Source organism: Gouania willdenowi, chromosome 11 (genome assembly GCF_900634775.1).
Source record: "Gouania willdenowi chromosome 11, fGouWil2.1, whole genome shotgun sequence".
Taxonomy (NCBI): Eukaryota; Metazoa; Chordata; class Actinopteri; order Blenniiformes; family Gobiesocidae; genus Gouania; species Gouania willdenowi.
In genome coordinates this window covers 15940976-15963012 of record NC_041054.1, presented here as the reverse complement: position 1 = coordinate 15963012, position 22037 = coordinate 15940976, and the positions used below count along the sequence as shown (strand labels likewise).

The window sequence follows — 22037 nt, the reverse complement described above, 5'->3', positions numbered from 1 at the left end:
TTTTTTTAAAAAAAAATATTTTAAATTACTCTAAATCTATTTAAATTTATTTCATGCACTGTTTTAATTATATTATAGTCCTGTATAATATTTCAAAGTATTTCTGTCATAATATTCATGCAAAACTCGACCGATGATGACCATTTTATGAAATATCATGCGTGAAATTCTTATAGGTCATTGACCCAGATACACTATTATTATTATTATTGTTAGTAGTATCATACTGAATAAATCCCAGTGAGTATAATCCGACAGCAGGACCAGTTTGACTATAGCTAATCACTTGACCTAAGGCAATTGAACTATGAAAAACCAAAACTTATTCATTAAAACTTAATGTGACCCTTAAGGTCATGGAGTTTTTGGTTGTATGGTTATTGAATGTGTTGCGGTATAAAGGTATAAACAGTGAACTTTTTTGGGGGGGACTAATGTAATCAAAGTACTTGACGTTGACACGATTGTATAAACAGTCTGTATTTGTGTTGGCAATATTCAACTGAAAATATGAGGCGTCCGTATCTTTTCACGCCATTGTGACGATGAAAACTGATGGCTCGGTAAGTAGAGTTTCACATTTGGAGAAGGTTTATAAAAAATATCAATAATTGTATTATCATTGTTATTATTATTGCTGGCAGCAGTTACTTATACCTTATAGCCTAATTTTATATATATATAAAAAAACATAAAATCCACACCTTTACACATGTTTTATTGAGACCACCCTTGAACAAACAGTAGAAAAACACAGTTTTCAGTTATGCATATGGAGTGCACTGGGTCCATTATGTTTTCTACACTCAGCCAATGGAATTGAATTCCCAGATCACCTTAAAATTGCCTTAAATTATCTAATGCAAACATGGCAGGAAGAATTATCTGCATTTTAAATTATTGGCAACCCCTTATCCAGTTGTAAAGAGCGCAAAGTGTCAACATTGAGGGAAGATATGGAGCAGCCGCCTGGTTAACATCAAGAGGTCTGCTTCTCTCACTCCTTTCTGTGACCGAGATAAGCCTCGATTTGTGTGCTGAAGACTTTAGTTTAACACGTATTAAAAATACATTTCATTTATTTCATCTATTTTTTTTTTTGATAATTGGCTGAAATGCTTTTTAAAGAGAAAAATGTATTTAAGGAGTTTGGGGGAGAAAAAAGGTTAATTTAGGTGCATTTTCTGGTTTCGAAGCCGCTGCTTGGGGTCAGGGAAAAGTTCAGGTGAGTCTTGCAGTGCAGGGCAGCTTCACAATCTGCAAATAAACATAAAACAATGCTGAATTTGACTCTCATTGTTGTGTATGTATTTAAAAAAAAAAAAAAAAAAAAAAAAATGTATGTTCTAACCTATTATCTATATAAGCTGTTATCTCCAGCGTTAGATTAGTTGACCTGCCTCTGTTCCCCTCTTCAAAAGTTTACCACTCAAGTTGTAGTTTGAGAAGAAAGGGGCCGGCGTGGGAGTGGGACCCTGTCTTTGTCACCCCCCCACCCACCCACCCACCCAATGATTAATCATCGTGCTGTGATTTTTCCACGCCTGCTGCTCGGTGTTGAAGGAAAACAAGCGCCAAACGGTGCCGAAAGCTGGGAAACGTTTCTCGGGCAAGATTGGTGCAAATATCTGGATAGTGAGACGACAGACAATGCTTATGACCATCCATGTGTATGTGGCCATGCATTATGGAGCTGTTATTTGCAATGGCAGGGGCTGCAGATGCCAGAACCTCTTACCTTGCACAACTCTTGTAATTTCTACCATCACTCAACCCGCTCATAGGAAATGCAAAAGTGCATGTAGGTCTAATGGGGACCCGTGTTCTGACTAACGGGGTCGAGCAAGTCACTCTTAGGTTAAATCGAGTCCACTTTCCGCTCACTGCTGACGGACTGACAGGCCCCCACCAGGACGCACAGCCATAGGTCCGTGTAGAACAGGTAAAAATGTTTTGTTTTTGTTTACCCGTCCGCGTGCAGCTTGTGCTGATGGAGGATCACGGACTTAAGTGGGGCTAAAGATGGAGTATGACAAAGAAAGAAGAAGGGGTGGTGGTGTTGGTGGTGGGGCGTTGCTGTGTTGAGTTATGTGCAATTCGCTTAACAGCCCCTACTGAGTAGTTAAGAAGAGAAAGGAAGGGAGATTTAGTGGAGTGGTGCGTAAATTATTGCACCGTGCTTTAAATAGTAAGGCCCCACTTTAGGAAGAGCCGTATCCGTGTCACACAGTGTTAATTGTCACCCATGGTGTGCAAATATTCTGCTCGGGGCCGTGTCTGCTGCTGCTGCTGCTGCTGCTGCTGCAATGCACTTGAAACTCGGTGTAATACAGCAAAGGATTAGAGCTCTTTCAGCCACTAACAGGCTGTGAATATATGGCACTTTAAAAGTGACAGAGCAGCCCCCTTTTTTTCCTTTGAATAGGCGACACGTGGAAAAAAAAAGCTGCTTCTCAGTGAGATACTCGCACCTCTGCCAGATCCATCGCACTGTGTCACTATAGTATAGCTACCCTTTTTTTTTTTTATCCCCCTCCAAACCGATCTCCTCAGGGGCAATGACTGCCTCCATTAATGATTCACGGGCTCAAATAAAAGGGATTTAAGTTGACGTTGCGTCACGTGAGCAGGGGTGCATAATACTGCGAGATGATATGGCAACAGGGAAGCGCACGAGCCCCCGGGTCTGACCATATGATGCAGATTATATGCGGGTTACCCCTCTATCTATCCGTGAGGGGAGTCCTGGCTTTGTAGCTTGTGTTTATCGACTGGGGAGAGGAAAGTATATAGCGCTATAATAGGCAGAGGCTGACAGACGGTCTGTGGATGTGCCTGTGCGCCTGTGCGAGTCACGGACGGATATGTTTTTCCACGCGGACAGAGCCAGAGCCCAGAGCATTGGGAGGATGGATTTTATTTTGAGGTATTTCCGCCGATTGTTCATTACTGTCGTGAGTTATTGCTTCAAGAGGCAGAGGTCACTACTTAAAATGGGTCCTGATTTTTGTAGGTCGAGAAAAATAAATATACCAACAATATATCACTATATATGTTGATAATTATACCTCTGATTTAACACAGCAACATATAAATAGTCTAAATAAATTACACAGAAGGTTGGCCTATTTTTTTCTTTAACTAAATTAATAATACACTTAATAAACTGCATGTGAAAATCAGCTGCAAATATATAAAATATTGGTATAAAATCGCACATGCTTCTATTTGTATTATCAGTATTTATTCAAATGTCAACATACCCTGCACTATATAGGATCGTATCGAAAACTAGAACCATGCAGCTCTCTCCGTAGAACCAAACAAAGCATTTGACGTGTTTCTGTGCATTAGAGGTTGCTCCATATAAAAAGTGAGGGGAGTAGTGCATAGGGTTGTGTGGGTTCCACCGGGGAAACGAGGATATAATGGAAGACGGAGTGCCCGTGCAGGACCGCGCGGCCGCGCTGAGGTCACCGCGCGCCACCTTGATTTATGGGCGCGGGGACTTGGGGAAGATGGTGCTCGGAAGCTAATGACTATTCGATCCGTTTCTGGAGAAAATGCTTATAACGGCCAGCTGGGAAACAACAAAAACGGTTATTTACATAGACTAATATTTATTGTTTTAAAGATCTGCTGTTGTGCTTTGATGAGGAATACGTTTTAAAAATAAATGCATGTAAACATACATATATTTATATGGCAACACACCTAATATATATATATGTTAAATTTAATAACCATAACAATGCATGGGCTGCCATAAATTGTTAATTGTTTTGTTGGAAAAAGTAACATAAATCATAAAATAAACACCTTGTTTAAAACAAAGGACATCTATAATAAAATAAGAATAAAACGCATAAATTATTTCACTGAATTCATAAGTTCACACATTTGGTTTTGATGCATCTTTTATGCATTAACGCCAGAACACAAAACGTTCCTCACTATCAGGCCTATTTCTAATAAGCTATAATTAGATTTTTTATTTATTTATTTTTTAACTATATTGACATACAAAGTGTACTATAAATCATAAATGCAATGTAGAATAGGTCAAAAACAGTTTTAGGTCAATTACTGTCCTCCTCGTTGCAGAAATCCAACCTTGTAAACACAGGCCATCGCACGGTCTCCAAGACACCTTGAACTGCCTTCGGTAAGTCCATATATCTTTATTGATTTGTGTTATGAAAGCTTGATGGTTGATATCCTTATTCAATTCCTAATAAGTACCTCACACGCCCACTGAAACACTTGCAGGGATAGAGAAGCGACCCATGGATTGTACATTTCCTTGTAGCAGCAATATGAGCAGCCCAACAGCAATAATTCCTTCTCTTCCACTTGTCTTTGTGGTGTAATTTGTCACTATAAAAGTGACGAGGGAAATCGCGACTCTTGGAGCGCTGCCTCACTCATTTTAAAAACTACTTTCTGCTGTGAAAGCCATCCGCCTTTGGCTGTTATATCTTAGAGCATTGATGTTTGGAAGCTTTTTTTCCTCCTAAAAAACAGATTTTTTTTTTTTTTTTCTTCCTCCCACGTTTGTCGCGCACCCTTTTTACGCACCACACTAAAGCGCCCCACAGACCCAGTGACTTTTCACCCTTTCCTCGGGGCTAAATTAAAGCCAGAAGACGATTCAGCAATTTAAAGAAGAACAAAGAGGTAAATAATTGCACAAAGTGGCTACTTAGGATAGCAAAAGAAAAGCCGAGTAAGCTGGAAAAAAAAATCCTCACGCGTAAATTTTTATCCCACTCAACCTCCCACGCGGTCAGTGTCGTTTTTTTTCTTCTTCCCCAAAAAGTGCCATTGAATTTTGTCCATGGGCCGAAAATCAGCAGAGAAACTCTAGACATGGATGTGTTTACAACCATGAGAAGCTGGGAGGACATAAATCTCTCTGGCTCACTCTGTCTCGTTGTCTCCATAAAGCAGCAGCATTGCCCTGCAGAGGGATTCCCCCTGATGCCGGATCCTCTCTCTCTGGCTCCTCGCTGCATGTCTTCCACTTTTCCCTTTTGGTGATCAAACTTCTGCTCATTTCTCACACTTTGTGGTGATGTGTTCCTTGATATGCGCCAAAATGCAGATTTGAGCAACCTAAAAAAAAAAAAAAAAAACAACAACAACTGACGTTCACTATTTAATATGAGAGGCCATGAAGAAATAAAGTGCGCGCCCTTTGCCAAAAACTGACTTGTATGCAAAACGAGAAAAAAGGAAGAAAAAAGCAGGTTAATGATTAAGCCGTGGATAGAAGCCCTTTATGTTCCATGGAGATGGAAATGCAGCTTGGTCAGCTCCTGATTATTCCTTTGTATTGGTCGTCTCCTCACCATCTCATTGGGTTTATGGCTCTACTACTAAACATTTGGTCAATAATAACACAAACAAATATATTTAAAAACACAGACTGGGGTCTTTTTTTTTTTTTTGCAATGTTTTTTTTCTTCTTCTTTTTAGCTAGACGCACTACCTCATTTGTCTGGGGGAGGAGGAGAAGAACCACTAGATTTGAACTGGCTTTCCAAGGCGCTACTTCATTTGCATAATTTTTCTTGTCTATGGTGACGCTGTAGGTTCGGGGCAGTTCACTGGTGACTGCATATGGTACTGGTGAGGGATCACTATAGTCTAGTAGTACAACCTTTGGTTTGGGTTTGACGTTGCTGTGCATGAAGCCCTTGGTTGATGCTCAATAGCATGACGATAAATTCAACCGTGGGGCCAGATAAGTCCTTATCTTGCTGACCTGGCTGCTCACGCCTGCTTTCGTAACCTCAGTTTGCCCATCCACGTCGAGTAGGGAAAAAAGGAAAAAGGGGGGAAAGGAAAAGGGGGCTACTCTACTCTGCTCTTCCCTTGTTGTGGCTGCTAATGCTCGGTGCATGGCAGGGCGCAGTGTGTGCTACTGCTGCCCCACCAACTCAGCCCCTTGCCTTTTAAACTTTCCCCTGGATTACGGCTTTGATCGATTTCGTCGCTGAATGAGAACATATTGCTCGGCGCTCTGCATTCGTCGTGAGAGGATAAGAAGGTAAGCAAGGCCAGAAATAGGCTTTCCTCGATTGTAAATGGCAGAGTTTGTGTGTCGTGCCGTGATTTATCACCGTATGACTTAGATCTCGGTTCAGGAAGAGTTCACACACAGTCAGGCAGCCAGATTTCTCTAAGCGTGGAGCTGCGCTCACACAGCTTTAAGTCCTCCTTTTGTCTTCCTTTCTATGCGATTTATGACAATCGCCGAGGCTTTTCCGACACACAACTTTGTCATATCATTCCCCCGCACATGAGGAATGCAGATTTATAGCGAAGGCACCTTCTTCCAGGATAGCTTAGCTGCGCTAAAGAGGCTCATTTTTACACTGATTTCCTTGTTACGCACGGCGGCAGTGGCACAGATTCAGGCATTTTCTGCTTATTTTCGGTTTCCATTGGACGAAAACGATGTGAATGTCTGCTTTGGGATTTATTGGACACTGAATCTTTAGGTTACTAGAAAAGATAAAACGTTATTGCTGTCTACAATAATAGTATTTTCCAGTTTTACATTATGTTCTGAGAAATACTTTATTGACTGTGTAAGGAATAGAGTGTTAGTTAGATTAGTGTAAGCCTATATGTACAATTTAAAAAAAGTCAATTACCCGCTTCTGAGCCGTAAATTAAATGTCTGACAAATGAAAGCAACGATTGGAAATAAAGAGTGAAAATTAATACAATAAATACATAAAATTATTCACTCAATGTAAAATACATTGCTATTTATTATTATTATTATTATTATTATTATTATTATTATTATTATTATTATTATTATTATTATTATTATTATTATTATTATTAAGAACAAACAGACTTAAACCAATTGATGTTTTAAAGATAAATGAGTATAACCATAGTTTACTCAAAGTGAAATACTTTAAGTATAAAAATATTATCTATTAAAAGCATTTTTTTTTTAATGCTATTAAGATACATTTCCTGAATGTAAAATTTAAAGAAATAATTAATTTACATGTATTATATATATATATATTATTTTATGTAGTTCATGTAGTTTTATAGGCTGCTATCCACCGGTTTCTGTACCGGGCCGCTCATCCAGTGCAGGCGGTCCCGGGCCTCTGACCTCCCCATATATCACTTTAACGTGCCACCAAGACACGACCGACAACAGCCATTATTATGGGCCTGCGAGAAGAGGTTCAGCATGTGGTCACGGGCGCCTGTCCGGTTTTTCAGGTTTCCTTTTGGTCCTTTCATTCATCTTCCATCTGCCTGCTGGGAAAACGCCTGAATGGCTGTTTATGTACTTCACCAGTTGGACGTGCTTCCACTTAGCTTATTTATTTTGGTAGCTAATATTCCTTTAATGCATCTAATAGTGATGAACAGAAATTCGCTTAAAAAAAAATTAAAATAAAAAAAGTGTATACTAACCGTTTGCGACTTTCTTTCTTTTTTTTGAAAAAACTTAACACAGGAATTCGACGCACCGTTGACAGCCCTGTTAGTAGAATAACATTGTAACAGAAATATGATTTTTCCTGTGTGGTAACCCTCTAACAAGCTGTTTCCACTTTACAATTCCGTCCAATAGGATTCCCCACGGATATAACGATGTTTTATGGACTTGAAAAAAACATTTAACCCATGATTCATATTGATTTTTTTTAAAATTTATTTTGATATTATTAAAAAAATGCTTTAAAAATGTTTTTTTTTTTTTTCAATTTATTTATTTATTTATTTTTTATAGCACAGATGGTGATATAAGGTTAGTGCATGCCTTAGTGGCTGGTATAAGCCATAAGGTAAACGGTAATAGTCTACAGAATTGTTGGCCCTATCTTGCCTCCATAGTCTTCAGTGTCAAGTCTGTATTGAAAAGTAAGATGGATCGCCACCATTTCTTCCCCTCACAGTGCTTCTTGTAACCCCAGGTTCACCCGAGGAGGCCATTGGCGGAGAGGCGTCACGTGACCACGGGGTGCCAATGTTATTCTACAAGGGTGTCAAGACCCTGTCAGTTTCTGAAATAAATATTGGGAAACGGCGAGATGCAAAAGGCAACCTACTACGACAGCTCTGCAATTTACAGTGGCTACCCGTATCAAAGCGCAAATGGCTTCAGTTATGATGCCAATCAGGTCCAATATCCCCGGGCCTCTCATGTGGAAAGTGAGTACCATCGACCTGCCTGCTCCTTGCAGTCTCCTGACGGCTCCGTGGCTCTGCACAAGTCGGGGGAGATGGCGGAGAGCTGCGACAGGGCCACAGCAGCCATCCAGGCGGTGCAGTCCAAGGCTCATCCAGAAAGCAATCAACCGCAGGTGCCAGCATCAGGTCCCCAGCCCCCTCCTCCCTCCTCTCAGTCCCCTGGTGCTATCAGCCAAAACTCCAGCAACGGGTGTAACCAGCCCGGTGCAAAGAATGGCTCACCGACCCCCAACTCACGCAGCAAGCACATCTTCCCCTGGATGAAGGAGTCCCGTCAGAACACCAAGCAGAAACCCAGCAGTAGCTCCAGCTCAGGTATTATTCATCAGTAGTACTAGTACCCATCTATAGGTGACAACTTAAACCAGTGTTTCTAAAATAGGGGTACGTGTACCCCTAGGCACTACAGGGTGGTACTTAAGACAGAGAGTGGAAAATTAACAAATGAAATCATAAAAAAATATGGAGTCATTAGAAATACAAGGGTCAGTCTTTGTCCCACACAAGGCACGAGATGAGGGGAAATTATATATATATATTTAAAAAAAAGGTGCTATATGCTGATTTATTCTACTTAGTTATCACTCATTCATTCCATCATTTTGTTATGTAGTTGTTGTTTTTTAATAGTATTCTGAGTAAAATGTTGTAGTGCTTAAGACAGAGAAAAAGTGGAAAATGAACAAATGAAAGCATTAAAAATATGGAGTTTTGAATTGTTTATTTTTAGCTAAGTACAATAATGGAAATTATCTTTATTACAACATGAACTGAAAATACAAGGGTTCATCTTTGTCCCACACAAGGCACGAAATGATGGGAAATTATATAAAAACATATAAATAAATATATAAAATGTGTGTTGCTCTATAGTTGTTTTTTTAATATATAGTATGAGCAAAATGTTGTAGTTGGACAAAAGGCACACTTGGATTCAGAAATAAGAGAAAGGGGGTACGTGAGCCTAAACATTTTGAGAAGCACTGCAACCATGTGTTGTTCAACCTTGGGTCGGGACCCCATGTGGGATCGTCTGGAAATAAAATGGTAATTAATACAAAAAATAAATGAATGAATGAATAAAAACCTTAGGTAAAAAAAAAAAAAAAAAAAACTGATTATAATTATATTTTAAAGTTTTTTATTTTATTATTATTATTCTTTTTCAAATACACATCACACACAATAAATATCAAATAACTGTATCCTAGTATATAATTATATGCTTCTGGGGTCGCCGAACATTTGTGAGATCAAAATGGGGTCATGACCCCCAAAAATGTTTGGAACCTCTGGTTTAAACTTTATTAATTAGTATTAATTTACCTGATGATAGTGGTTTGGTTCTCAAAAAGTAAACTTTATAGAATGTTGAGGAAGGGTGGTGGAGGTCCCATAGGTCCTTGTGCCCTGCATCTGACCTCTCTGTCCTGTAAACATTGTATCTCCACTGATCCCAGTGAGACAACAAACAAACACTCACACAACAGTTGTTTCAGTTTGTCATGCTGTTTTTATTAGGTGTGTGTGTGTGTGTGTGTGTGTGGGGGGGGGGTTATTTTCATACACTATACCTAAATGTAGCAAGAATGTTCAGTTTCTCACGATTCTGTGAAGTTATTCATTGAAAAAAATCAGAGACTGAATGGTGTTCATAAAGATTGTAGGTCAGGTTTTAAAGCTTGAGATTGTATTTAGATATTAATGAGTTTCGTAGCTTAATTATTTTCAATTTAGTATCACCAAGACACAGGTTGTGGTTTTTTAACTGAATATGATTTTTTTTTTCAAATTGAATAAAATGTAGAAATAAGATTTATTTTTTAACTTAGGCTTCTTTTGTCATAGCATTTAATGAAAATTTAATATAAGCCTTAAACATAAATATGCAGTTTCAAACATTTCAAAATTTTGGAGGAATGTTTGGGTTTACACATCTTCTTAGCTAAGGTGAATAAAAAGTGGCTATTTAAAAATTTAAAAATTTAAAAATTTAAAAATTTAAAAATTTTAAATTTTAAAATTTTAAAATTTAAAAATTTAAAAATTTAAAAATTTAAAAATTTAAAAATTTAAAAATTTAAAAATTTAAAAATTTAAAAATTTAAAAATTTAAAAATTTAATGTATCCAGCTCAGCCATCCAAGCTCATTTTGATGAACAAAAAGCTAACTCACCTTAATGGAGAAGTGTTTGTTACCATTTGACCAAGCACCAGAGCCCCTTTTACTGCACGTAATACAATTATGTCATGCTGCATTCCTCTAAATCTGTTTGAAGGACAGATAGTGAAATGTATGACGTGTTGGCAGTCTGCCTGCACGAAGAAGAACAACAACACATGCTTTACTGCTGCAGTCAGGCTCCAGCCACTTGAGTTTATCAGTGGAGCCAGGACAAGTATTTCACACACTGGGGAATTTAGAATGCCTATGTGTGCATATTGTCTGTACTGGTTAGAGACCATAAACCAGTGGAGGGCTATAGTGGTATGTAGCAATGTTCAAGGTCAACAATATGAGGTTGATTTCACTTTAAATGAATAAGGCTAAGCTAAATTATGCTAACACTATAGCTCAGTGGTTCCCAACTTTTTCGGAACGTGACCCCATTTTGCTATCAGGAATTTCTGGTGACCCCAACGACATTTTTTTCTAGAATTGGTTTTTGATCATGTTTGTTATATTGTGTTACAAATACAGAGTAGCTGCAGGATTAGTGACAACTCATGTCAGCTCAGTTTTTATTTATTTATTTTTTACTACATTTTATCTGAACTAAATTTATATTTGACAAAGTAAAAGTATAAAAAACAGTTGTTTTTGTCAATTACTCGACATTTTAGGTGACCCCATTTAAACTCCAGGCGACCCTACATGGGATCCCGACCCCAAGGTTGAAAAACAATATCTGTGTACTATAAAGATGTTGTGATGCTGCTAATCATTTATTAATAGGCTATTATATGTTTTAGTGTGAGCATTATGTTGTGCTTGCGTTGTTTTACATTGGGATGGTGATAATGGCACTCATTTCCGGTTATGGAGTGTTTAAAGTAGTGTGTTTAAATGGACATATTTATCTAACACACACTGTTAAATCACCACCTCTGCCCTCCTGACTGTGGACTTTTTGCTATCAGCTCTGGCTTTCACTCTCACTCTCCTGTCTCTGCCTGTGCACCACCCCTCCCCCACCTCTATCTCTATGTACCTTCACGTGTGTGTGTGTGTGTGTGTGTGTGTGTGTGTGTGTGCGTGTGCGTGTAGAATGTGTATCTTGTGTGTGCACAGTCTGTAATGGATTACTGATTGACACCATGCTCTCCTTGTGCCTGACAGTAGAGAGCTGCCCCGGAGACAAGAGTCCCCCGGGGTCAGCAGCATCAAAGAGGGCCCGGACAGCTTACACCAGCGCTCAGCTCGTGGAGCTGGAGAAGGAGTTCCACTTTAACCGGTACCTGTGCAGACCCCGGAGGGTGGAGATGGCGAACCTGCTCAACCTCACGGAGCGACAGATCAAGATCTGGTTCCAGAACCGCAGGATGAAATACAAGAAGGATCAGAAGGGCGTTGGGATGATGCCCTCTCCTGGTGGACAGTCCCCCAGGAGCCCGGTGTGTCCAAACTCCGGTGCAGGCGGGGGTGGCGGATACCTAAACTCTATGCATTCTTTGGTCAACAGTGTACCGTATGAATCCCAGTCTCCTACGTCTTATAACAAACCTCATCAAAACACATACGGTATGTCTACGTCATACCCGCCTTTGAACAACAACAAGAGGTATCCCGGGACCGACTCAGCCACGCCCGAGTATGACGCGCACCCTCTACAGGGCAATGGAAACTATGGGACGCACATGCAAGGCAGCCCTGTTTATGTCGGAGGAAGAGGTTACATGGACTCCATGCCCAGCTCGGGCGGCTCAGTGTTCGGTCTGACCCATCTACCGCACCCACCGTCCGCTAACATGGAGTACAATGGAGCAATCACAATGGGCAACAGTCAGCACCACGCAGTGTGCGATCAGACACCGACTTACACAGACCTAACGCCGCACTACTCTCAGGGAAGAATCCAGGAAGCGCCCAAGCTGACGCATCTGTAGCCTGGATGGATCACTGTCTCCGCCCCATTGTGTCACCCTCCACCTCCACACATATTCGGCTGCTTTTGTTTCTATATACGTCTCCTCAACGGCTTCCACCTTCTCTCTCTTTCTCTCCTTTTCTTTATGTTCTATAGTTTGATGTGTAAAGTAGTATAGGATAAATAATCACAACTTTGCTTGAATTTGTTCTCTATTTGCTCTTGTCATTGACCGAGGGCTATGGGCTGTAGGGAAAAAGAAATAAGGAGGGAGGGAGGGGCAATATGCTTAGTCTTATTTAATCTTTATTTTTTTATTTTTATCTTTTAATATCAAACAGGGTATTATGAACACATGTTATTCATTTTTAAATGTGAATTTTATCTGTATTTTATTTATCCGCAGTTGAAGAAGAATTGTGTTATTGCATTTTGTTGCACTTGTGTGTTAAGGATTATGACGGAAACGCATTTTTAAACAAAAAAAAGAAAACCAGGGGCTCACACGCAAACCTCCTTGGATTATGTTTCGTTCATTTTGGACTGTCTAATGTTATTTATTTTATTTTTTTTTTGCTCTGTGTAATGATAAACGGACTCCTCCATGCAGTATTATTTGACACCCTCCGTGTGTGGGGAAGGTTGTTAGAAAACAGGTTTCATTTTTAGCCCAAACATGAAGCAGCAGCTCGTCGCCATCACAGGCGGTGTGTGTGTGTTTTCCTCTCTCATTTCTTCTTTATTTTTTTTGTCGAGAAGGCGTTGTATTTTCTCAGAGAATGTAAAAAAAAAAAAAAAAAAAAAAAAAAAAAAAAAATCAATCAGTCATGCAATAAGGGTGGAAAGAGGGACAGATTAGCATTTCCTTTTTTGGAGAAAAAAAAAATGAAATAAACTATCATCGTCTCTTTTCGATGTTGTACATTCCATGCTGCTTCATTTCAAAGGATTAATAAAAAAAAACAACAAAAAAAAAACAACTGAAATATAATCAAATCACATTCTTTAATTTTGTAATTTAATGTGAGCACTAATACATCAAGAAAATAATAAAATAAAACAGTGAAAATAATTTATTTAATACAAATACAAAATCAGGATAGCAATACAAGAGTACAGGAAAAAAAAAATATTCCTCACAATTCATAAAAGACAAGCACCCACACATCAAGTCAAATGTTAACTAAAATCTATTTGTTTCTGGTTTCCTCTCTTTGATTTGAAGTGAAGAAAGCTCTCCGGTAGCCATCTCCTCTCCTCTCATCTGCGTGGTGCACATCCATAATAATAAAAAATGTCACCGGGGCCCTTGTGGAGATTCTGCAGGAAGACAACGAGCTAAATGAGAAATCGTTTAAAAATAATTTGACAAAAATGTGCAGTCAATCAACTGGGATCTAAAAGGGATACAAGCTGCCCTGTAGATTATTTGTTTTATTATTCTACACATTTGAAAGATGCCATTAAAATCTGCAGTTTGGTGCAGACTTATGACGACAGCATTGAATGAATGAAATAGATAAATCTAATAGTAAAATGTATAAAATTATTTTTAAAACATGCTACAAACCTTAAAGGAAATATATTTGCAATTATTCAATTTAAATCATTATTTTACAAATTTAAATGTATTTTCAATTCTCCACAAACGAAAAAAAAAAAAGAAAAAAGTATTTTCTTTCATCTCCTCCAGAAGCCTTTGGTTGTTCAAATTACAAGTGCATTTACAAGCTTTGCTCTTGTAAAAATGTGCAGTAAAATAAAACCTATCAGGGAATGATTGATACAGATGGCCATGCACATTACCAGCCCTGACATATGGTTAGCAGGAAAGGCCAGAGCAATTGAACCATGCTGTCTGCATATTCAAAAAAGAAGCAGAAATACATTCAGTTTTTTTCCTGATCGACACATGTAAACAAAAAAATATCACATAAACAGGGTCGTTAGCCTTTAAATCCGTGGGAAATGCTCTTAAATCACTGCTGCTATAAAGATAAGTGCGTAGGACATGAAGCTGGAGTCCCCTAAATGCCTCCACCCACTCGTTTCCTTGCACACAAAGCATCTAGTAATTCCAAATAACCGTTCACCTCTACCCTTGGCAACTCAGTGTGAACCTCACACACTTGTGTATCTATAACTAAAACGAAAAATACGGATAAAATGCAGTGTTATTAAGAATGTTTGAAGATAAATTCAGGTGGAGAAGCTGCAGCGTCGACCTACTCACCGCTGCGCTGCGTTACAACGTCCCTCCAAAGAAAATATAGTCACATCTTGTGGAGCTGGACCCCTTATTTGTCTTTTTTTTTTTTTTTTAGAAACAGCCCTCCAGCGACAACCAGACTGCAAGCTAAGAAACTGGCTCCAATCTGAGTGGCCAGTGTTTTCTGGTCGCTTCCTGGCTGCATTTGATCCGGGCGAGAGTTAGAAGCCTTAAGTCTGTTGTGAGGGCACCGAGCTGTCAGACCATTTGGCGAGTAAGATTGATCGCGCACAGGCTTCCAGGTCTCTTTGTTTAGTATATAAGCAACAAAACTGAGAGAGGCCTACCACTTCTGCTCTTCGTTTCGACTGAAAATGGCAGTTTTCTTTTTTTTTTTAAAATGTACTTCAAAATATGGATAAATGTCTTGAATTAAGAAATTGAGGACAGGAAAGCTGCACGTTGCCCTGGATGAGCCATCAAAACAAACCCAACGAGCATCACAGTGGATTTTTGTTCACATAAAATATGGCTGTAAATGTGTTTGTTTATGAATATTTGGCTGTAACGGTGTGGGTATTTGTTTCAATGCAATCGCAGCCTAAAATGATAATGAGAATACAATGGGAAGCTTTTAAACTCTCCTCAGCCAATGTCTCCCCATAAAACCATGGATTATTCCATTATTATTTCTGCTGTTAAAAGGAAACCATTTATAATAATCTATTCTCAGGATAGAGATTGTATCCTATTTTTAATGTAATGGGAGAAAAAAAACAAACAAACAAACAAAAAAAAAAAAAACATTTGCAAAGTGAAATATATCAGTAAGCTCATGTGTAGCCTATAGTTAGCTATAGCATTTTATGATGGAAAAACAAGGCAAGCTTTCATGACATAAATTTAAAAAAAAAAAAAATCGTGCCTTAATATTTCATACTGTATGCTTAAGTTATAGTGGTCTTTGCACAATTTTAAGAGGTATTGTACAATTAAATTGTCAAAATATTGAAAAAAATATGTTTTTCAGTATAGCATCAAATACAAATCAATGAAGTGCCAATAATACTGTGTTTTTTTAAAATGTGATTTAATTTATAAATCGAATATATCCAAGTGCTCACACACCAGTGAACACACTGGCTATTTGGGAGTTTGTTTATGTCACAAAAATATTAATAACAGTGTTTTGGGGGCTGTGTTTAATCTCCCCACTGTGTGCTTATATGAGCAGCTTCTGTTGTGTAATGTGTGTATGTGAGTGTGTGATTGTGTCTGTGTGGTTGGGGGCGTTCACGACTGACATCCTCAAACAATACGAGAAAGAGGAGTGCACGAATCCGCGCGCACCCCTAGCCAGCCAGGGCTCCTTCCCTGTAATAGTAAGCGTCAGCCATTCTTAAAAAAAAAAAAAAAAAAAAAAAAACACACACCACACATTTGTAGCTTAGTGGACTGGACTGGAGCAGCTAGAGGAGAGGAGGACAGACTACTCAGCAGACAAAGATGTAAATAAAAACAGTCGTCCCCCCTCAGCTGAGCGAGCGAGGCGTTCTTCATCCGAGTTTTTGGATCAATCAGGCAGACAGAGGCTTCTTTTGATTAAACCCTAAATTGTCATTGGGCAGAGGTAATCATGTGACAGGCAATTCGGTCCAATTTCAACCTTGTCTCCATGAATTCAATAGTTTAATGGTAGCCTGGTCCCCACACGGCCGTAATCAGTGACATAGAAACAAACCCACAGCAGGATTATTTTTTTTTTAATGATTTTTTTTTTTTTTTTTTTCTTTTTTCTTCGTCGTCACTGAGCCGCAACATTTATAAAAATACGCGTGCAAACTTTCCTCGGCTCTCAGGGAGCGGAGATGAATTACGAATTCGAGCGAGAGAGCGGTTTTATCAATAGTCAGCCGTCGCTTGCTGAGTGCCTGACATCTTTCCCCCCTGTCGCTGATTCATTTCAAAGTTCATCAATCAAGAGCTCGACGCTTTCACGCCCGACACTGATTCCTCCTCCCTTTGAGCAGACTATTCCCAGCCTCAATCCGGGCAGCCATCCGCGGCACGGCCGGCCCAGGCACAGCCCTGACGGATGCAGCCCGCTGCCCACCGCCTCCTTACCCCCGGAGTACCCCTGGATGCGGGAGAAGAAAGCCTCCAAGAGGAACCACCTGCCTACTTCCACAGCCACCGCCATTTCCAATGGACCTGTGTGCTTTTCCCCAAAAGGTGGGTCATTTCAAACAAGACTTTTTTTAATATTATAATTATTATTTTATTATTACTACAACCTGCAGCTCATTCGCCATCAACACAATGGATTAGTTTCAGTATTTTGGTTATCCCTCTGCTATGGGAATGCTGGTGAAGTATATATATTTATAACGAAAAAAAAAAAAAAAAAAAAAAAAAAATTTGGCAAAGTTTTGGTGATGTGGGATGATTTATTCTGTGCGCCGGAGCAGTTTTGATGTGTGACAGTAATGAAGAGTGATGGAGTGCCTAAACCAAAGAGGGCAGCTGGAACAGTCATTAGTATGTATCCCCCACCAGCCTCCATAGCAGTGCTTCACACTCTTACTGCAACATATTTTACTGTATGTTTAAAGCCATCTGATGGAAAACAATATCATGTTTAAAGAGGCTTTAAAGCTGCAGCTCCAGCGGCCATTTTGCTGCAGTGTTGTTGTCTACTCTCTGCTGTATTATGGCCACCATAATGTTGCAGCCATTCCACACTGGTCTGTGTTTTAATCCGAGATGCTTGGTTTTCAGGCTCGCCTGAGATCGTGGAGAGCAGCGGAGGTGGAGGTGGTGGTGGTGGAGGCTCCAGGCGGCTGAGAACAGCGTACACCAACACACAGCTGCTGGAGCTGGAGAAAGAGTTCCACTTCAACAAGTATCTGTGCCGGCCGAGGAGGGTGGAAATAGCGGCCCTGCTGGACCTGACAGAGAGGCAGGTCAAAGTCTGGTTCCAGAACCGACGCATGAAGCACAAGCGACAGACGCAGAGCAAGGAGAACCACAACGGGGACGGGAAGGCACCGGGGGCCGAGGACGGAATGCACAGCGAGGAAGAGGAGGAGGAGGACGAGGGGCCTCCATACGAGCAGAGCGGGGCCCTGCTGGAGAGAGATACCTGCTCCTTTCAGAGCAACACGCAGCCGCTGCACAATACAGAGGCCGTGAGCTTTGCTGCTGCATCAATGAACAGCAATGAGAAAAATCTGAAACATTTTCCCAACCCGTCACCCACTGTTCCCGGCTGCATGTCAACAATGGGGCCCGGCTCGGCATCTGGCCCGGACAATGGCCACAGTCCTCTGTCCCTGGATGTTTCTTTACACGATTTTCAAGCTTTCTCCTCGGATTCCTGCCTTCAGCTCTCAGATGCAGCCTCGCCGAGTCTGTCCGAGTCTCTGGACAGCCCTGTGGACATTTCTGCGGAGAGTTTTTACCTTTTCACGGAGTCGCTAACTACAATCGACCTGCAGCATCTAAACTATTAACTGAAATCTAATTTTTTTTTTTTTTTTTTACCTCCTCCAGGAACAGAAAAAACTACAAAATGTGACTTTATTAACTATGATGTAATTTGTGTTTTTGGCACAATTGTTCTGTTGATATTTGACTTGACATTTAACTGAAGGTAAGGATGAAATTAATTCTCCAACTAGTCCTACTCAAATGTGGCTTCTTGTACTTACCATAATGACTTGATCACTTGGAATGAAAAATCATGAGTGAATGTGAATAATTATACAATATAGGCCTATTGAAACTGGTCGTTTTTATTTTGGTACAGCTTCCTATGTCTTGAAATATTTTGTTAGAATACAAATAACTTGGCTACATTCGTTGTTTCGTGTGTTTGATTCTTTTTTTCCCTCCCTTTGCATATAAGGGTTATCTTTGTTTAGCTGCTGTGGAAATATGCAAAATATATAGGGGAAAAAAATTAGGACACGGATAAATAGCTATAGACACGCTATGCAAATTAACAACAGGTTGGTAATGCATATAAATTAGTCTGAGCTGCACCGGGTTGCTGAGGGCAAACGCGCTTTGAATTTTACTTCAATTAAAAAAGCGCAAAAGTACAAAATTATGTCAATTATTCCAGAAAATGTATAATATTTAGATTTTTTTTTTTTTTTTGCCATGCAAAATTTAGTCTCAAAATTGCCTTGTTTCAGTAAAAATCCAGAATTGTTCATATTCTCCCATAATTATAATAATTGGTGTCTGCAGTCATTCCATGTCTGCATATACTTCGTATATAGGGAAGAAAACAGCTCAGATCTGAGCAGGGACACAGCAAATAACATTGTGCGCATGTTACAAGGGAAGCACCCGAGCCGTGTTTGCCTTCAGGAGCTCATAAATCATCCTGTGGCATGAATGGCTCAGGCATTAAGGAGACCAATTGTGGCGTAATGTGCACAAATAAAACCTCACTTACATTTTCATACCAGGACTCCACGATTTCTGGACTAAAAAGGGACCGAGTGCACATGAGTTTGGTAATAATTCATTTTCATGGCTTGTTTAAAAAAAAAAAAAAAAAAGCGGCTCATGGCTGACGGCAGCAGCCCGAACACAAGTTAACACACAGCAGTGCATGAGGATTAAACACACACACACACACACACATAGTTTTTTATTTATTGGTTATTGCTCATTTACGCCACAGTTTTGATAATTCTTAGTAACTTTTTTTTAATTTTTTTTTTTTTTTAGAAATAAATAGTCTATAATTTATTATTTTTATTTTATTTTTATTTTAACAACAAAAAAGAGAGCCTAAACTTAAATAATTTCACTATTATTCTACCACTCAAATACTCAACAGTTATAACAAGTGTGTGAGTGTGTGTGGTGAAATGACCAAAAAAAAAAAAAGACACCAGTTGCAACACTAGTTCTCACAGATCGATTCAGAAACCCGTTCAACTTCACACACTGCAGTATTTATCGAATATCCCTGAAGCCATAAGCAGCTCTTTGATGGAACCTGGACCTTATTCTGCTTAGAGCTGGTATAGCAGCCATATATGTGGTGTGTATCAATAAGTGTGTGAAAGTGGGGGGAGATCCAGTACTATAGGCTATATACACCACCAAATCAAGACGAGAAAGCGCGCCTTTTTAATGCACGTGTTCACACACACACACACACACACACACACACACACACACACACACACACACACACACACACACACACACACACACACACACACACACACACACACACACACACACACACACACACACACAAAGAGAGGGAGAGCTGGGTTTCTGCAAGGCGAGCAGGGCTGGAATCATGCGCCCACTCCACTGAGGGCTCAGAGAAAAGAAGGGTGGGGGGTGGGGGGGGGGGTGTATTCCCCCTCCCGCATGTGCACCCCCTCCCTCCCTCCCTCCTGGTGAGAAGTTTCCATCACATCACAGAACTAAAGTGGACCACATGGATGTTTTTAGTGTTGTAAATGTCATTTTAGATTTTTTACATCTTTACACATACAAAACATGAGGCCATTTTTGAGTTTATATGGTAAAATAAATAAACCAATGGTTTTAATTGTTCTACTCGTGTGCAGTCACATTGAAGTCACATTACTAGTTCAGCTAAAATATCTCGCAAACCCATTAGTGTTGGATTATTCTATGACGAGCCCATTATTTACGGCTGGCATATATCTAAAACAGTTGTTCTGAAACTGGGGTCAGAGGACCTGCTGCGGTCCTAAAGCAGTAGCTTGGCAGTCCCTGAAAGAATATTAATAATAATAATAATAATAATAATAATAAAAATATATATATCATTCATGTTGTTTCATGACTGCATATGGGGACCATTGCACCAATAAAAATTATTTAAATGTAATATAGGTTGGAAATGATGCACTGCTATGTCACTGTGACGTTCAATGGATGTCTTAATCAAAAAAGTACTTCAAAAAACGTTTTTCACATAAATGTGCATATTTTGTTCATTAGTAACACTTTAAACATATTTAGTATTAGTACAGGTACTCTTTAACTTTATGTCTACTACAAAGTTGAAACGTTGAATAGATCATTCCTATATAGCATTTAGGGCAACAGATGTTGCCCTGTTGACGTGAAGACCAAGGGGGGCTTTAAAAAAATGTTCCCCTCTGTAAACAGTTCCTAATCCAAAAAGTTTGAGAACCCCGATCTAAAAGCCTTCAGTTCTCTGTGGAGTTTGCCTGTTCTCTGTCAGCAAGTACAGGATCACTTAGGTCACGTGTTAAACTCAAGGACAAGGGACCAAACCCGACCCTTTGGAGCATCCAATTAGGTCTGTAGGAAATAGTAAAAATGACCAAAATGACACAATAAATGTGTAAAAATCCCATCCCATAAATCCAATAAAACTCCACAATATTTTGCAGGCCTAACCTGCTTTCTAATATTTATATCACATGATGGCTGTCATTTTTAATCACAGATTGTTCCAAATTTCTGTGATTTTTCTGAAATGTTTCCACAAAATTTGCCCCAATGAAATAAAAAATAGTCAAAAAATATATATTAAATTTAAGTGAAAATCCTGCAGCGACTGATATCTGTCACGTATTGATTGAAAATTGAGTTTGACACCCCATCTTTTAATTTTCTCTCGTAAAACAAAAACACTAAGGTATAATTTCAAAATTGTTTGCCTGATTGTGCAACTCCTGCAATAAAATGTTATCTGACAAAATAATATTTTAAATAAAAGTATTGCCCCTCCCCCTACACTTTGGGGACCCACCTCCCAAAAAAATAAATAAATATCGATCTGATGTATTTATTATGTTTGATGATTGTAAACTATTTGCTGTCTAAATATTTATTGATAGACTGGAATCATACAAAGCACCAAGATACATTAATGTAGGTATAAGCAGAGCTGTAAAGAGTACTGGTATCAAGTAGTAGTTATTTGATTGAAATTGTACTCAAGTACAAGTACAAGTAAGTCATACCAAAAATACTCAAGTACAAGTACAAGTAAGTCATTCCAAAAATACTCAAGTACAAGTACAAAGTAGCTCAATTAAATAGTACTTAAGGTAAAAGTTACTAGCTACTTTAACCCCCCACGTGTATTTTTGGTAATAAATCTTGCCAGGGTTCCCTTGCATAAAGTAAACATCTCATGTATAAACTTAAAAAGGAAGAGATGAGATCTTGCACAATTGGAACTTAATGTATTTTCCAAAAATATATCTGTATATAAAAAAAAGGGTTTGTTAAAATGTACAATTCTTTTTAAAATACAACAACACCAATCAATTCAAAATAATAATAAAAAATATATTAGGCTCCATGTATACAGTAGCTATATATGAACTCTAAAACAGTGCCATGCGGATAACGACATAATAGATAGAAACCACAACCTGAACCGAAGAATGTGGTCAAATAACCAGCATTCAATGGTGTTTTGGCATGCACCTTAAGTACACGTTTAATCTATTTGGTC

At 39.1% G+C, this 22037-nt stretch overlaps 2 protein-coding genes and 2 long non-coding RNA genes across 7 annotated transcripts in view; 2 read left to right on the top strand and 2 right to left on the bottom strand.

Annotated features, from left to right (window-relative positions):
- Nucleotides 1–18067, top strand: part of LOC114472429 (homeobox protein Hox-A2a) — a 35820-nt gene extending 17753 nt beyond the window's left edge. Inside the window, exons 2-3 of one of the 2 annotated variants that reach the window (XM_028461684.1) lie at nt 16567–16768; nt 17315–18067. In XM_028461684.1, coding sequence (XP_028317485.1) covers nt 16567–16768; nt 17315–18048 — 936 coding nt within the window. In that variant the 3' untranslated portion in view covers nt 18049–18067. Of the gene's footprint in view, nt 1–16099; nt 16769–17314 lie in introns of those variants that run through there. The other variant, XM_028461683.1, reaches the window with a different exon arrangement.
- On the bottom strand, nt 979–5222 carry LOC114472448 (uncharacterized). The gene is made up of 2 exons (XR_003675101.1): nt 4925–5222; nt 979–1257 (listed from the first exon to the last, which is right to left on the bottom strand). It is a non-coding gene; the product is annotated as an uncharacterized LOC114472448 (long non-coding RNA).
- hoxa3a (homeobox A3a) lies at nt 4150–13289 on the top strand. 3 transcript variants are annotated; one of them, XM_028461680.1, is made up of 3 exons: nt 4150–4165; nt 7962–8553; nt 11580–13289. In XM_028461680.1, exons 2-3 carry the CDS (start codon nt 8079–8081, stop codon nt 12344–12346), a joined length of 1242 nt encoding a protein of 413 aa, XP_028317481.1. In that variant the 5' UTR covers nt 4150–4165; nt 7962–8078; the 3' UTR covers nt 12347–13289. The 3 variants fall into 3 exon arrangements, with proteins under 3 accessions (XP_028317481.1, XP_028317482.1, XP_028317480.1); XM_028461681.1 differs by lacking the exon at nt 4150–4165 and adding an exon at nt 5736–6052 and having other exon boundaries at nt 11583–13289; XM_028461679.1 differs by lacking the exon at nt 4150–4165 and adding an exon at nt 5859–6052.
- LOC114472449 (uncharacterized) overlaps nt 13535–22037 on the bottom strand; it is a 69788-nt gene continuing 61285 nt past the window's right edge. The window contains exon 3 of the long non-coding RNA XR_003675102.1: nt 13535–13647. This is a non-coding gene — a long non-coding RNA (uncharacterized LOC114472449). The remainder of the gene's footprint in view (nt 13648–22037) is intronic.

Coding starts and splice junctions, on each gene's coding strand:
- hoxa3a (XM_028461680.1), top strand. CDS start 8,079: ATGCAAAAGGCAACCTACTACGACAGCTCTGCAATTTACAGTGGCTAC. Junction 8,554..11,579: donor CAGCAGTAGCTCCAGCTCAG/GTATTATTCATC, acceptor TGTGCCTGACAG/TAGAGAGCTGCCCCGGAGAC.